At 31.7% G+C, this 17,539-nt stretch overlaps 2 protein-coding genes across 2 annotated transcripts in view; both read right to left on the minus strand.

Moving 5' to 3' along the window:
• The window catches only part of LOC119676774 (tyrosine-protein phosphatase 99A-like), a gene marked incomplete at its 5' end in the record, with an annotated part of 569,905 nt that overhangs the window by 519,789 nt on the left and 32,577 nt on the right, over window positions 1-17,539 (minus strand). The gene's annotated exons all lie outside the window — the stretch shown is intronic.
• LOC119680889 (endothelin-converting enzyme homolog) lies at window positions 6,876-8,061 on the minus strand. The gene is made up of 2 exons (XM_038093901.1): window positions 7,975-8,061; window positions 6,876-7,898 (listed from the first exon to the last, which is right to left on the minus strand). Exons 1-2 carry the CDS (start codon window positions 8,038-8,040, stop codon window positions 6,897-6,899), a joined length of 1,068 nt encoding a protein of 355 aa, XP_037949829.1. The 5' UTR covers window positions 8,041-8,061; the 3' UTR covers window positions 6,876-6,896.

Consider the following 17,539-nt stretch of genomic DNA (forward strand, 5'->3'; position numbering starts at 1 on the left):
TACATTTGGAGAATATTACTAATAAATATATAAAAGAATATCAATTTAATTCATTTATTTGTGTAATTAAGTGTTAAGATGGATTATGTGTTATATATCAAGCTAATACCTATTTCGTATTAATGAAATTTTATATATTAAATATTGCTTACTTAATATTGCTGTTTTTAATATAATCAATAAATTTAGAATTTTATACGAAATTTTTATATTAATATTTTTCAGCACAAAGTGAATTTTCTATGTAAGTTATTAATTATCCTAATATTATTGTATTATAAAAATATATATGATATAATAAGCCATAATAAAATTATAAATAATGTTATGATAAGCTAATTACCTAAAGTATTGTTTAATAATATGAGGTTTTAATATAAAATATAAAGTTAAAATATTTTAATATCTTTAATTGAATTTATGCAGCCAAGAATAACAGTTTTGGAATTTCTTCTTAAAACTAGGTTTTTTGATAGATCCCTTCTGATACGAAACGTGAGGCATACGTCTAATCGAAGATATTAAAGAGTTTTTTATACACAATTTCAAACTGTGACATTAAATTGCGTCTAAATGGTATATTAAGAATAATACCAAATTATTGCCACAATTAAAAATAATAGCTATAATACCATAATAACATAAAATTATTTCAGTTTGGTATCAGTGATAGAATTGGTGTAATAAATGGGCTTCAGTCAATCCAATACCTCACATATAATTATTTCGCGAGTTATCATATTATCAACAATGGATAGTGAAGAAGGTATGAATATAGAATTTTGAGGGCGTGAACGCCTATAAGTCCACGCAAGCGGCAAGCGAAACGGATTAATAAAGCCTAAATAAACATGTTAATGAAAATTACGATTCATCCACGATAAAAAAAGCTACTACTAGGTTCATTTTACACTTAAATAAAGATGGACATTCAGCGATAAAATTTTGTATTATACTTCTTATATCGTAATTTGCCGAAGATAAATACTCACATTTATATAGAAATTAATAACTGATCCTTAAAAGAAATTATAAATTTGACGCGAAATAACGGAGCATTAGATTAATGATTTTAAATTTCTCACCATTTAGTTTCTTAAGATCGACATAGTCTAAACTGGACAAGAAACGCACCAGTCAGCTGATTCCATTAAAGCGTAACCTACTCAACACTGCGATATCAGTGCTGACAGGTCACTGCGTCGCCTAATAGCTGCTACTCTATAACGACTTATCGGAGTTGTAGCGCTGCGGATGAAGAGAAAACTGTATTCTACCTAATGTGTCCATGTCCATCATTAGCTAGAGGAAGATTCAAAAACTTCGGAACAACTTGCTGAAGGCAGAGGTTCTATGGAAGTATGTGAGTTAAGGCAAGTCAGAGGGTGCTGACATAACAAGGGATTTAAATGATCGAAAGGTACATTTAGCATTTATGAAATGCTAAAACTACTCGGGATGTGTGAAAAACGTTAAAACAACATTACAGCTTAACAAATAAAGTAGGTATAATGTGTCACATATTCAATACAAAATTAAATGAAAAAGAAAATCTCGAAAAATATGTTGCAAGTTTATTAAAATCGTTTTAAAAACTCACACATATGGATGCATGTTTGGAATTCTGGTTCTGGAATTACGCCATTAACAGACTTATCATTATCAATGGTAATAGAAAAATTATCTCACGAATACAATCGACGAGTACTAAGGGATGATGACGAAAGTAACAAAGGGTCAATAATGAAGGTTGATAGAAACAGATAGAGAAAACAGAAAGTTTTTTCTACCAAAAGAAAAGGCATCTCAAGCGCGATTGTAGGAAATACTAACAGTAGAAAATAAATATAGATAAAGAACCATCGAAAAAGGTAACTAAGGCTAATGAAAATGACAAATATTTCATTTTGTAATATCGCCAAGAATGAAATCAATCGATTGGGTGATTGATTCTGGTGCTTTCTGTCACGTCGCAAGTAATAATAGAGCTTTTTGCTACAATCAATGAAGAAAATACGGATTTTATTGTTGCTAATGTTGAAAAATCAAAAGGTATATGTAAAATTGGTGTGATCAGTAATCTACATCGTATTTTTAGACATAAATAAAGAATATGCTTAAATAGAATTGTTAATTTGTCTTATGTTAAAATCAACTCATTAACCATTTCCAATATTCGCAGCAAAGAAAACGATAAAGTTCTTGAGTTTAATATGCAAAAATTTTTTGGTAATAGGTAATAGATGTTTTGTTCATACTCCAAGTCAAAGCCGGCGTAAATAAGACAACACAGCAAATTAGATGATATTTGTCGGTTATGATGAAAATTCGAAAGCAAACAGATGTTTTGATCTACAAGGTAAACAGTTACTATTAGGCGTGAACTCCTTTCATTGGTCTGCGGGGTAACAAATAGCTTTACAAATAGCTTATTATGTGAACAGGATTAACAACATCTACTTGAACATTGGAGAGCCCAAACAGCCATGCGACAGTCAAAAAGATTTATTGATCCTGAACACATCAAAGTTGATCTACACTGAATTTCTTACAGACTTAATTACCACATGAAGATTATAGGTGCGGTAGAAAGTGATTCCTGTCGACTCTGTCATGAAGAGAAGGAAACATCAGAACATGTTCTATGCAACTGCCCAGCGGCGGCAAGACGTAGACTCGATTACCTTGGTAGCGGGATCCTGGTCCCAAATCAAATAGGTAAAATTAAGCCCACTGCAATTATAAGATTTATAAATAGTCTAAAATTGTCCTAGTTGGGCCTATAGGCGCACAATAGATCTTTTAGGTCGGGGTGCACAAATAGCCTATTTTAAATAATAAATTAGGCGTGATGTGCGATTTGTTGGTAATAGTAAAATATTGCAAGAAGCAAACTACACCAGTCACAGTAGAACTAAAGTTCTACTGCAGAAGAGCAGTGCACTTAGAGACTGTTGATGGCGAATCAGAAATAGAATACGATCTGTTATAAACTCATAATTACACCACCATAGTACCAGAAAGGGTATCACAACTATTTACAAAATGTAAATTACCCGATAGATTAATTCAGGAGATTAAAGAGAAAATTGTCGAACCTAAAAATTTGAGGGAAACTTTATCTAGCACAGAAATGTTATAATAGATTACGCCAATGAAAGTCCGTCTAGTCTATGTATAAACAATGGTTATCAGTGGTATCATACTATCATACTGAGCACAAGAAGGCTTTGTGCACAAAGAACTGACTTGTAATTTTATTTCATAAATGTTTGTCTTAAATCCTTATTTCAAATGTTAACCTTTTATATTAAATGGCAAATAAAATTATTAAAAAGAAAAATATGAATAAATTATTTATTATGTATAATTTAAATAAATTTATTTTATTTCAAAATAATTGTGCATCAAAACTTATAATAGTATTTTTTAAACAGATCACCAAATTTTGCATTTTTCTTTTTTCTTATTCATTTTACTACCCAGTGGACACTCATAAACCTTAGAGAAATCTTCCATATTAGTTAATGTACCCAAAACTCTATATTTGTCACTAGGGTTTGCATCAGTCAGTTCCTCCCAATAGTGTTTTTCGTTATACGATGCACACCACAATTGTGCAAATCCTACAAAGAACACTTATTCTGGTGATAAATTTAGACCTGGCATGTCTTCACCTTTGAATACTGTCACCGGGTCATCTTCTTTGTTCAATTCCTTCATATATTTGCGGTACGAATTAAGTGCGGCACGAATATTACAATGTCATTAAAATGTTGAACATAACAATCTGTGCGATTATTGAATATTTTTTCAGTTTTCTTCGTTCACCAAAATCGTTCATCACCATTGCTATCGTAGTTTGCGCCCGTTGTATCAAAACCGTGTGTAAACTCATGTTCCACAGAATAACCTACCGTACCGAATTTCAAAGAATTCGGCCAGGATTTATGATAAGCTGGCGGATAAACACTTCATAAATGAAGCAATAGTGCAAATTTCAGTAATAATGATGTTGTGGATAATCTATTCCTCTGTTCACATGTACGAGTCGTAGCATATGGTCTTTATATGTATCTGATTTTATTAAAAAATAATATTGCTTTATTCGTTTATTTTCCACAATTATCAATTGAAAATAAATTTGAGATTGAATTAAGAATTATTGTGAAGAATTAAATTGTTCAGACACCAAATACTGAAAATACTGAGGAATACTGGACTAAAAATCTAAAAATTTTAGGGAATAAAATATTGTCTTGTTAATTAAAAATTGAGAAGTAATATGTACAACTAAACAACGACTGGGACCACTGTTTAGTTGTAGAAAACTACAACTATATCTGGTAATACCAGATAATAAGAAGGAAAAGAAAAAGAAAATCAGAATAAATGATGTACTTGCTATTGTAATGAAGAATATACGATGATCGACAAAAAATGGAAAAATTTTGGAATTCCAAAATAAGAATACCACAAATGCATTTACTTTTCAAGCTTTTGATGGAAAAGTAAAGCAATAGAATCGTTGGGTAACGCAGCTGCAAATGGCCATGGAACTATTTGGAGCTGACGGCACAAATAAACAGCAACTCATCCTATATTTCATGGGTGCATACATGTACAAAAAATATAGTTTGAGACAGAATACTCCTAAACTAAACAGAAAATTAGGTGTTTTTGAAATTAAGGCAGTACTAGAATAATTGTTTAACCTAAAGCTGAACGAAATATTAGAGAATTTCAGATTGCATACAAGAATCGAAAAGAGACTTATGAACAGTTTCCAGTCAATCAATAACCTCAAACATAATCAATTTGTATTTGGGTTATTCAATGGCCAATTGCAAAATAAAATGCTGGAAAAAAACAACTAAAATTGAAAAAAGCGGTAATTATGATAGCAGCTTTTGAAGGAGCAGAGAAAATCTATACAGAATTCCAAAGAAATGGTTGGGAGTATACGTATTGCAAAAGGAAATGATAGAGAGAGTATATGACACTAATGTTAATGAAAAACTAACATCAAAGAATGATTTTAAACTAAAAAAAATGTTTGTTTTCTCATGGCTAAGAAATACAGAGCAATTGTTTAGCTCTATGTCCGTCGGGAGAATTACAAAAATTGATTTATCCAAAACGTATTCGCAAATGGAGGTCCATACTATTGACAGACATTTATTAACCTTAAGTACACACAAAAAGTTATGTCATCCGATAAGGATGATGTTTGGGATATCCCATACACCAGCAACGACTCATGGAACAATTACTAGTATATATTCCTACAATAAGAACGGCGTAACAAAATTATGATTGACCCATAATATGTATAAAGTAAAGATGAAATAAATTTCATAACACATAATAGTACCGTTATAAAAAGTAAAACAAAACGATCTTTATTATTTTAACGTCTGGTATTTATATTTACGAGTACAACTGTAACTATAAGGAGTTCAACTGTGAATAGGTTATAAAGACTTTTACTGCGGAATATTCTAGCGAAGCCTTTCGTAAGACTTCAGAAAGATTGCATAGAAGACTGTTTGAAAGATTTGTGATATTCTGGCACAAAAGTTTTTCAAATAAAATTTTATCATTTGTATTTTGTGGGAGAAAGATGTTTTGTTCTATTTTTTTTCTTGTTGCGAAATTCAAAGCAACAGCTAATTAAAATTTAAATATATAAAATATAAATACGTTATATATATGTAAATATATAAAATTTTGAGATACACTATACCGTGAATAATAAAAATAGTTAATTAATAAATAGAGTATAATCCAATCTTGTTAATACAAGACATATATATGAAGAATGAATAAACAGTTTTTAAATGTATTAGTAAAGGATTACATAATAAAATGTGTATCAACAAGCGTCTACGTAGAATTCTTAAAATATAGTAACCAGATCGAATAGCAAATTAACGCCTGCTGAAGTGAATAGGCCGTACACTTAGTCAAGCGAGGAATTACATAGGGGGTCAAGCTTTGGCATGGAATCCACAAAGCAGCAGAAGACCTGATGCGCCTTCAAAAACGAAATGAAAAACGGTGGAAAACGAGTTAGCTGAAGCATGATATAAATGGAAAGATATCTGTAGAGAAACACCGAATAGAGTCAGATCTAGAAGAATTATTGATTCTTTAGGAAATTATATGTAAGTCTCTAATTATGGGTATTACTTACATTTTGTATGACATATATGTAAGTGGTAGGTAGGTAGGTAGGTTGTTAGGTTGTTGTCAGTTATATAAAAACGATGAAATGAAATCATTTTAAAACCGTGTTGGTTATTCTAAAGTCTTCGAAGACATACCAAAAATGATTCGCTCAATAATGGCAAAAAGTTGCCATTATTTTCTAAACTTCATCTAATTTGTCTATTTTCATAAAAACCCAGAAGTTTCAAAATCTTCGGGGAGACCTTTCTTACTTAAATGATAGAGCTATCTATCGTCCTGCAAAATTAAGGACTTGGAGAAGTTAATAAATTTGCCAGGTTAGTTCACTTTCACTGAATTGGTGGAGTCATGCCGTTCTGTGTTGTTCCACTGTGGTGTTTTTGGGGCGAGTCTAGTCTACGTATGAACAATGCTATCACATTATTTGAGCCGAAATAAGCTTTGGGTCCAAGAACTGCACTCCACACCACTCCAGCCTAACCTAATCTATAATTTTATACCTCAAATATTTTGTTTTGATTACTTCCTTTAAACATAAACATTTTATATTATATGAAAAAATAAATTATTAAAAAGAAAAACGTAAATTATTTATTATAATTATTTATTATACATAAATTCTTTAAAATTGAAAGGAATTGGACATCAAGAGTTTTATTCATATTTGTATTAATTTTCTGCTGACCAAATCTATTAAAAACATTTTACCAAATTCTACATTTTTCTTCTTTCTTATTCATGTTACTACCCAGAGGACACTCATAAACCTTAGAGAAATCTTCCATATTACTTAGTGTACCCAAAACTCTATATTTGTCCATAGGGTGATCATCGATAAGTTCTTTCCAATAGTGTTCTTCTTTATACGACGCACAATACAATTGTGCAAATCCTACAAAGAACACTTGTTCTGGTGATAAATTTAGACCAGGCATGTCTTCATCTTTAAATGTTGTCATCAGATCACCTTCCTTATTCAATTCTTTCATATATTTGCGGTACGAATTAAGTGCGGCACGAAGTCCACCATTATCTGCTATATTTTCATCTTTGGTTAGATATCCGTTAATTGTGCGATTTATTTCTGGTATCAAGTAGTCATTAAAATGTTGTTCATAACAATCTGTTCGATTATTGAATACTTCTTCAGTTTCCTCCGTCCACCAATATCGTTGGTCACCATTGCTATCGAACAGTGCGCCAACTGTGTCAAAACCGTGTGTAAACTCATGACCCACAAGATAACCTAATGTACCGAATTTCAAAGAATTCGGCCAGGATTTATGATAAACTGGCGGATGTAAAATACCAGCCATTATATATATAGACTTGTCGATATGATAGTAAAAAGCATTGACTTGCATTCCTATTAAAGCTTCAAGAGGCTTTGTTTCATTATGAATGTCTTCATTATGTAGACCAAGATATCGGTTCATAAATGATCTAAATTTCTTTAAGTTTAAGTTGTTTTGCTCGTAGCTGTCTAGCTCAAAAGTTAAGTTATTTATTTGGCGAATAAGACGTTCAGACATAATCGGATCATCGAAATTTCCAATTCGTGATTGTATTGTGGATTCTTTTAATAAAGCTTCAGTGCGTGTTTTTTCATCTAACCATTCTGCTTGTTCTATTTGTTGGCGTACACTTTTCTGTATTTCTTTCACTAATGTTGTAACTTCAGTTTTTATTCGCTCATTAAAATATTTCTGAAAATGAATACTCGTGATTTTCATTATCTGTTATAGGATTATTTTATAACATGGTAAAACCAGTGTCACTTACCTTTAAATAAAGCTTATCGATCAAAAATCGAAAAGTGTACTGTGTATCCATGAGACAGTACTCCATTTGGAATTCCTTCTTTTTAAGTTTAGCGTCCATTCCATATAAAAATTTCAGTGCTAAATAATTCGCTGCAGCTTCTTTGTGTTCATTACAGACGGTGTTCAACTTATTATAAAGAGAAGAAAAATGATAGTAGTTCCTAACGGATTCATTGAATTTTTGACCCATCCAAGCTATATCAATGTAATCTCGCCAAAATGGTTCTACATCTACTTTTGCATACTCTTCAAATTCATCCATTGCTTTTAATATTTCTCGCCAAAAATCAAAGATTTCATCTACGATTTGTGATATCTTCCCCTCTTCTACTCCATATGCACTTAAGTAATGTCGCATACTCTTATCATTACTTATATAACTTTGCGTCTTATTTGAAGCTATATTATCACTGTCAACTATATAATCAAAACCTAAATCTGGTAATTCAATAGTAGGTGTAAATGGATACAATTTAGGAATATCTTCCTTAATTAATCCACTGACATCGTAGTTGGTAAGATGAGCACTCATATTGAACCAACTAAAGTTGTCTGATTGCCAAGTTTTATCAATAGCTGGAAAACCCCCAATCGATTTGATAACATCAATATATACTTGCGACATTGTTGTTGGGTATAAATCAGCTGATAAGCACGACTGATAAAACTGCTGGGCTAGTTTAAACTCATTAGCATATTCGTCTGTTAAGTTTTCAACAGAATCATTTAACATCTTTTCTACGGCATCGTTTAATGTATACTTAATATCTCTACCATTGCTTCGTTTGTGTTCGGTGTACCGTTCTTCAATAACATTTTTCCAATTTCCGCAAGCATACTCATAAAAATCATCACACGGATTCACACTTTCATTCATAAATGTTTTCATTAACTTTGCATATTCAATTCGGTACTGTAAATCTGTATTTTCTGGCACATTTATAGACACGTCATTCTCGATTACGTTGTTTGATCTCACAAAATCAATTGAGTCCGTCGGTTTCGAGATAACCCACATTACCTGGACTAAGAGCAGTAATACAAGCACGCGTGACTTCATCACTGAATACACTTTTACTTTCTAATGTGATAAATTATTGATTTCACGGCTTTGCGAATGATACTTTTGATACTAAAGTTATCTAGACACAGAGCAACGTAGTTTATAGAATCATCTAACACAATTAAGAGTCAAATTCTAACTAATTGAACTCAAATCAAAATCAGCTTTCACAAACCTTATGCTTTCACTTTGAAGATCTTGAACGAGTACTTATCTGTGCAAACGGAAGTCCATCAGAGATCATTATGTTCATTATCTTTGCAAGTATCAGCTTCTATTTTGGTGTTGTGTCTACAAATTGGCACAAATATTTTATGGATGAGTCAATCAATTCATCCACTTATCAGTTTACTAAACCAGAATTATGTAGAACTGAACTTGACTTGTGCTAAAACTAAGCACAAGTTAATTAAAAAGATTAATTTCGAGTTGTTGAGCATAATATCGAAAATGTAGAATTGTCTCCGGAGAGCAAGATAGTTTTGTGTTTAAGTATTTCTGCTTAGGAATAAAATATTGTTATCAAGTAAAGCCCGAAATTAGATTTCAACTGTGGATTTTATTAAAACTTTTTCTGCTTATATTCATTTTCTTAAAGTCTTAATGGCGTTAAGCAAATAAAATCCTTGCTTATCATAACTTTCTAAACATTTTATACTCCTATACATCGAGATATGTAACATACAGACTTGTTTTGTACAAATTTTAGCTTTAGCTTTAATTCTGCTGAGTCATTTTAGTGCAAGTCATATTTTGTAGAAGAATTTCAAGTTTCACATGATAATGCACTTAATCTTTCATAATCTAACTCGGACGGGGTTTAACCCATTAAGTACCAGCCGGGACCATAGCATATTTTTCTCTCTCCGATAGTACAAACATTTTTATATGTGTTTTGCAAATATGGTATTTAGTTACTTTTATGGTAAAGTAAGGATCATTGTAAGTTGTATAAAAGACGTGTAAGTATAAAATTCAATGTTTTATGCTTTTTAAATAATTATTAATCAAAAAATATATTTGAATTATTACATATGTATTATATTATGGAAAAATAAAAAAGTTTACTTGCGTCATTGTCTTCGATCGAGGTAATATTTTTTATTTTCATAGAAAGCTTTAAAGCAATATTCTACATAACCATTTAAATCGCACTTTTCATATATAAAAACCGTGGCTTTTGGTGTACGAACAATACAGTGGTAGCGATTTTAAGTTTTTATGGGAGCGTGCATACTGGTTACATGTGGTTAATTTCCATCTTCTGCTGCACTGTGACTTTCCTAAACACTGTACCCATAATGGCCACCACCCCTTTTTGTTTTTATTCCCGATACCGTAGTTAGCAACTCCATTATCATATAAATCGGCGCCGCCCATGTGTCGGTAGTAGCTGTTGATAACTTGAGGCTGCGGGACACCAACCTTTTTTTTCTCTCGCTGCCGACTCTACCATCCCAAAACTACAAATTGCTCAAAGTCAGGCTCTCCGAAGGCTCTTTAAAGTACCATGGTACATCCACACGAATGACATGCTAAGAGAACTTAGAATAGATCCGGTCAAAGGGACAGAGCCCTGAAGCTATATGCGATAACCGACTGGCTGCCCTACTTAGCACTATCTAATCTCAGAGTAATCACTAACCGTACGGGACGGTACGCAAATCTTAGATCAATCATTGAATAATAACGAAGATTATGAGGAATACTGAAATTAGTCAGTGAGACGGGTGAGACTCTGCAGAGTCCTCCCAGCTATCATAGAGTAAAAGTGCCCAGATGCACTAACTCGAAAAAGGCTTAACATAATAATAATAATAATTAATAAACAATATTGATTAATGAAGTTGTTTCTATTTCACGAAATTTATTTATATATTTTAAAATTTAAAATTTATTTAAATTAAAAAATGTTTATATCATATAATATGTATTAAAATATTTCAAGGATCTCTCTTTTTTTTAGCTAAAGCTTATTTACTACTTTTTAATTTATTTATATACCTCAAAAAATACCCGGATTTTGTTGTTTGTTAACTACTTTTTAAGTAATATACCTTTTTCAAATATTTTTTTTTGTTATGTTGGTTCACCCTTTCTTGACATATGGTATAAATTTGAGCGCCATCTGTCAATTAGTTTGTTTACAGCAGTTGTTAATGTGAGACTACCTCAAGTGCATTTAGCTTTTTTTACTATGGAAAATTCAGTTGATCAACGAGTTTGTTTGAAATTTTGTGTTTTGAACGAAATTTCATGTGTTCAAGCATTGAAAATGGTGCAGAAGGCATACGAGTGGTATAAATCATTCAAAGAGGATCGTGAAGTGAACAAAGATTTGCCTCATTCTGCACGTCCATCAACATCAAATACCGAAATCAAAGAAAATTGTGCTGGAAGATCGTCGTGTGATGTGTGGATCCGTTCACCACATTCTACCTGATATATTGGGCATGAGACGCGTTGCAGCTCGACTTGTACCGAAATACCTTGATTTTTTGCAAAAAGAATACCGAAAGAACGCGTGTGAAGAAATGATTTTTGAGCATGGAAACGACTCTACATTCATGAAACGCACCATAACAGGTGATGAGACATGGGTTTATGAGTATGAGTAAACCCAAAAAACCGCGCAAAAGTCGCTCGATAATTAAAGTTATGCTCACTGTTTTTTTCGACTACCGCAGTGTTGTTCATTACGAATTTTTGTCAGAGGGTCATACCCTCAATAAAGAATATTACCTCGGCGTTATGCGGCATTTGCGTGAGTCCATCCGTAAGAAAGGACCAGATTTGTGGAAAATCAACAATTGGATTCTTCACCACGACAATGCTCCATTTATGTTCCTATTATACACAATACAATAAGAATTTGTTACCATTGGTTAAAACCATACCAATAATATCTTCAATAATTTAATAAAATAAACTCTTCAGTTCAACTCCTGAATTTAACTTGGATTAGAAAAAATCATTTGAACATCTGCATGATATTTTATTTCGCAATGAATTAATTTGAATTATAAATTAACTCTTTATTTAATTAATGATAATAGTCACATTTTACCATATATGGAGTATTTTGAGCTTTTATTGAGCAGAATGTTATCGGATAATGTATTTAGAAAGCAAAGGTTAAAAATTTTTTACAATATATGTGATTAGATTTCTTTTCTCAACACAAAAAAATTTACTATTGATCAAGCATTTTAAAATAAAAATTAGAAAGAAATTATTTCTTTAAACTATCTTGAAAATAATCACATTTTTAAGTTCTAAAAATACAGTTTTGCAATAAGACGAAAATTATAAATGGCTGGCCTTACGGACTGGAAACGCTAATTTTCATTAGTTGTTTAGTGCCACGATTTTCTGGAGAATGTGTTTTTATATAATATATATCAAAAGTGAAAGTTAATTAAAACGCCAGTTGCACTCACGGTTCTTCAGTCCTCTTCTAGATATTGCAAACAGAAATTTTGGCGACGTTCCTGCTATTTTTTGGATGCTTTCCATTTTTTTTTTGCCACATATTTGATTACTTTTGTTCTCCAAAGTTTGCGCTTCTGTCCTTCTCCACATTGCTTCTTTCTTATGTTTTACCCACAAAAAAACACATTTCTGAATATTCTTCACCTTTTTTCAAAAGTGAACTCCAGCTTCTAGTCGTCTGACCTTTGACACCATACGCAGCATGCCTGTTTTGCACTTTCTGCAGAAATCAGATCTTTCTTGCACCTTTTGAATACCTTCAAGAAACCGAAGAAATTAAAACCCTTATCGATTGAATGAGTAAGAAAAAGTTTTTCTAACAAAATATATTCCAGATCACCTGAGCAGAGACTCTGAAATTTAAATTGATTGTTTATTTAAGTTTTAGGAATGTTTTTTTAGGAATATTTGATCGGAATTTATAAATTTAAGTGAAAAGGAAAATAGTATTTATTAAAATATTTTTGCGAGAAAGAAAATAAATGGTCTTATAAAATATTTGAAAAATATTTTAATAGATTTTCTTATTCTCCAGTAATTATTGCATTGGAATTGGATCAGAAAAAACTATTTCAACAAATGCTTTAGGAGGAATTATAAGCAGAATGACATGAAAAAAGTGATTTCTAAAGAAACCTTTATTTATTCATTTATTATAAAGCCGACAATCATGATGAATCTCATCTGTTGAATGTCATAAATAGGATTATTATTCGTTTGTATAGGATCGTTCGTGTAGAAAATGAATGTGCACCTGTAGTCTCAATTAAATTTTCTTGTCATTATTGTAAAGTCAGGGGTAGCAGTACCTGAAAATCATAGACGTACTTCAGGAAAATTTATAACAAATGCGCAACAAATAGCAAAACGCCTGGATAAATGTGATTATTTGATTTGAAAAATTGTTAATCGTTGACGTTGTAGAGAATATGGTGATAAATCGGAATTTGGATGTGTGAAATGTGACGTAAACTTACAACCAAACCACTTTTTTCATAATTTCATAATAGCACCCCGAGGGACACTAATGAAATAAAAATATGCGGATAATGAAGAAGCATTTATACCTGTCAAACGAAATAGTTTTTTATTTCTTGCCACATAAAAATGTGCACCCTTTATACTTTTAGTACAGTCTGTGTATCTGTAACCAGATTACCATTTTCGTCCTTACAGGTTAATACACCAAGCTTAAATCTTTGAGTCAGATAGTTGTCTTTTTAATAAAAATCACGGCCATCATTCCTGTTTCTACATACCTTGATTTCTTCTCGCTTTCTTCTCTCGTCTTATATGATCTCATTTCTTCCGTCTGAATAGGGACGTCTTTACCATTCTCATCTCCCGATACTGTTTACAAACGGTTCGCGTACGAGCTGACTGCAGGCTCATTGTAAAGCCCACATTCTTTGTAGCAATGTTTGGCGACAATCCTCATCGTATCGTTGGTTTCGTCATTGGGGAGGTAGGAAACCAAGGCCATCTTCCGCAGTTGTGTGTAGGAAGTGAGAAATATGTCACCATTGTCTACCGGAATTATGGAGATAGGAGTGTTGTTTGTTTAATCGGCTAAAGAATTGAGCAGCGAAAACTTCCTCTGTCTCTCATGATCGCAACTTACCGATGTCAAGTTTTTTCTGTGCAAGGAAGCGTACATTGTTGGTGGTACTAAGCCATATGCAGACCTTAGCTGCTACGATGTAGCTGAAGAAGTCGATATTTAGACCACAGAATAAACGTACTCTCAGCACACTCAAAGCGTGCCTTGATCGGGCACGATAGCCATGTTGCCTTATAAATGTTTTGGTGTAGAAATCTGGTGTTACATACCATGCTTTGCATCGCAGCAATTAGCTTCAGACCGTTTTCTCTCTTCCGACCTTTGCGTTGAAATCCCCTAGAATAATTTCAGCGTCGTGGGCGGAACTGCGGTCATATATTTCCTCGCGTCTCACGTGAATGGTATATTTAGACAACTCATCCTTTTCTTCTGACAGCGTGTGAGGGTAAATTAGGGGAAAGTTGAAAAATGTTCCTTCGATACGGATTGTAGCAAGCTTCACGTTCTGCTTGATTCAGAATCAATAGAGATTATTATATAATAATTAATAAAAAGCAATTGCATTTTACCCGTCAAATAATTGGAAATAATTTGAAAATTTTTACTATATTCCTAAAATCTTCATCGGAAGCATTATTAATAGTTTCCATAAAATTTCCAATATTTTCATGCTGATGCACTTCATCCTCTGAGCTTAATACTCTTGAACTAGTGTTTCAAGTGAAGGAAGTGGAAAAGTCAGTTTCACTGTCGTTGGATGATCCTCTTAAAATCTGCAATTTTCATTTATTTACTACAGAATTTTAAGTTAAGTTTTAAAGTAAATAATTACATTTAATAATTCAGACATTTCATAGGATTTTTATATTTTATTTTTTTTATTTTTTTAAATGTAAGTTTTTTCAATTATTCTTTTAGCGCCAAAATTATTCGCAAAAAATAAAACCAAATTTTGTAATCAAACACAGCTGACGTATATGATGCGTTGCCATAATGTGTCAAACCTTCGTTGTTCTTCAACCGATTTTGTTGAAATTTGAAATATAAATAAACTAAATATTTATAAAATAACTAGCTGACCCGGCGAACGTTGTTTCCCCTTGCAATTAATTTTGCTGGCGTTCGTTGCCTTGCTCTTGACTTTCATTAGCACGTGTAATTGTATCCTGGTTTCTTACATCTTCATTGTTTTCTGCCGATCTATTTAACCGACGGTTCTGGAGTAATTGTGAATTCCGAGTCCGTCGACCAATATTTCCTCCTCGTCCACGAAGACGTGGCATTGTTTTTTGTACGATATTTATATCTTTATATATATAATTCTTCTTTTTTGTGTGTTGAATTTTTGAATTTCGCTGGATTTACCAGGAATACCACCACATAACTTAAGATTAAAAATTGGCTCACCTATAATTATGCTGCGGAATTTAAATGCACTTAAGCTATGCAGTTTTACAATTCATTTTAGATTTTAAAGTTTTTAAACAAATCAAAGTAAGCATGAATAAATTTTAAATTTTTAATATAAATGTATATGGATAGCAAAAAATAAAAAATTGATTGAAAAGACATTATCCAGTGGGCCAAATTGTGAATCTAAACCTTCCTTGAATCCACTTGAACACACTCAAAAAATTTCATCAAAATCGGTTCAGCCGTTTAGGAGGGGTTCACGGTCAACACACGTACAGAAGAATTATATATATAAGATAAAGTGATATATTATCACTTGTTGAATTTGTTGTTGAAATAAATAAGGTATTTTAAGGGTCATATTTTGCACAATTATTTAGTAACTTTTGGGGCCTAAAACATTATAAAACATAGAGGGCGCAAGACAAATTTTTGTTTTTTGTTAAGTCTTGTCATTTGGCTGTTAGTAGGAAAAATTTTATGAAAAAACTCGAACATCTTTTTTGGGTATCGCAGATCGAAGAGAAAATGGCCATTGAAAATTGCTGACTTTTTGTGCCATTTCACTTATAAAATTGTGTTGGTAATTAAAATTGAAACATTTTTTACACATAACGAATAACAATATCCTAAGCTTTAAAAAAAGTAAAAAATGATCATTTTTGAATAAGTCTTGAAAGAGTTATAAGGGTTTAAAGTTGAATCAATTTTTGCGAAATCGCAACATTGCTAAAATTGCATAAAACTGCAAATAACTTAAGAACTAACACAGCGGAACACGCCCATTTTTTCATAAAGTTATGAATTATGTACTTAATAAATGTATATTGTTCAATAAGAGTTAAAAGTTTTTTTTAACGATAATGAACGATTTTTTATGAAAATTTTGTATGGGGAGTGTGATAGTGGGCGGAATATCATAAAAAAGTTGGGACATATAGATTATAATGTAAATTTTTGGACACCAAAATTCAACTTTCTACCTATCATAGTTTTTAGGAAAATAAATGCTCCATTTTCAACCTAAAGTTTGGAGTAGTTCCGGTAGACTGATTGGCCTCAAATCAGATTTAAGAAAGACCATCTCAAAACCTGTATTTTAGGAAAATTTCATATAAATATCTCTACTAGATGAAAAATGGTAAATTTCTGTTTTGCCACACTGTGCTCCATTTTTATTTTGTGTTTATTTAGAATTAAATTACTTTCATTGGCTTTGCCCAAAGATATAAGTGAAGTTGGTGAAGAACTAGGAAATACGATAAATGCAAATAAATGAGTAAAATAGGTAAAGGTGATAGAAGAACTTGAACTAACAAAAAGAAAGTTAGATCTATAAATGTCTCTATCGTCTTATTATTGTCTAAAGCATCTCAGAAAAACTCAGATCTTATCTCCTTATCAAATTCAGAAACAAATTTCAACATTGATAAGTTAAACTTTCATGAGAATAAAAAGAATCGTTGCTAACGCTTTAAGAAAACATTCAATAGCCATTATAGATTTTATGGATGTTAATAGATGTTAGCACCAGGAGCAGCGAACTTGAATCAGAAGCTGATAAATTTTTGGACAACTATTAACCACTCAACGTGCAAAATAAATTGTAAAATTATGTTTGATTGTTATTGATATTAAAATGTTTTAAATAAATGTTTTAATAAAAACAAATATTTCACAAATGGCGGCGATCAGCTGTGCACACTTTAGGTTATGTTTACATCCTAGCGTAAATAGTTTCCTGCATAAAGTTCCTTATTCCCTTTTATATTAGATGAGAAGTAAAATTATTAAAATGAAAAACATGAATAAATTATTTAGTATATTTATTTCTTTGTATTTTGAAAGAATTGTAGATCAAAAGTTTTAATAATATTTTAATTAATTTTCTGCTGACCAAATCTATTGAAAACATTTTACCAAATTCTACATTTTTCTTCTTTCTTATTCATGTTACTACCCAGAGGACACTCATAAACCTTAGAGAAATCTTCC

The sequence above is a fragment of the Teleopsis dalmanni genome, chromosome 2 (genome assembly GCF_002237135.1).
Source record: "Teleopsis dalmanni isolate 2A chromosome 2, ASM223713v2, whole genome shotgun sequence".
Classification (NCBI taxonomy): domain Eukaryota; kingdom Metazoa; phylum Arthropoda; class Insecta; order Diptera; family Diopsidae; genus Teleopsis; species Teleopsis dalmanni.

Excerpts from the sequence above, each read along its gene's own strand:
- LOC119680889 (XM_038093901.1), bottom strand. The coding sequence starts at position 8,040 with ATGGAGTACTGTCTCATGGATACACAGTACACTTTTCGATTTTTGATC. Across the intron at positions 7,899-7,974 it reads TCGATAAGCTTTATTTAAAG|AAATATTTTAATGAGCGAAT; the intron begins GTAAGTGACACT and ends ATTCATTTTCAG.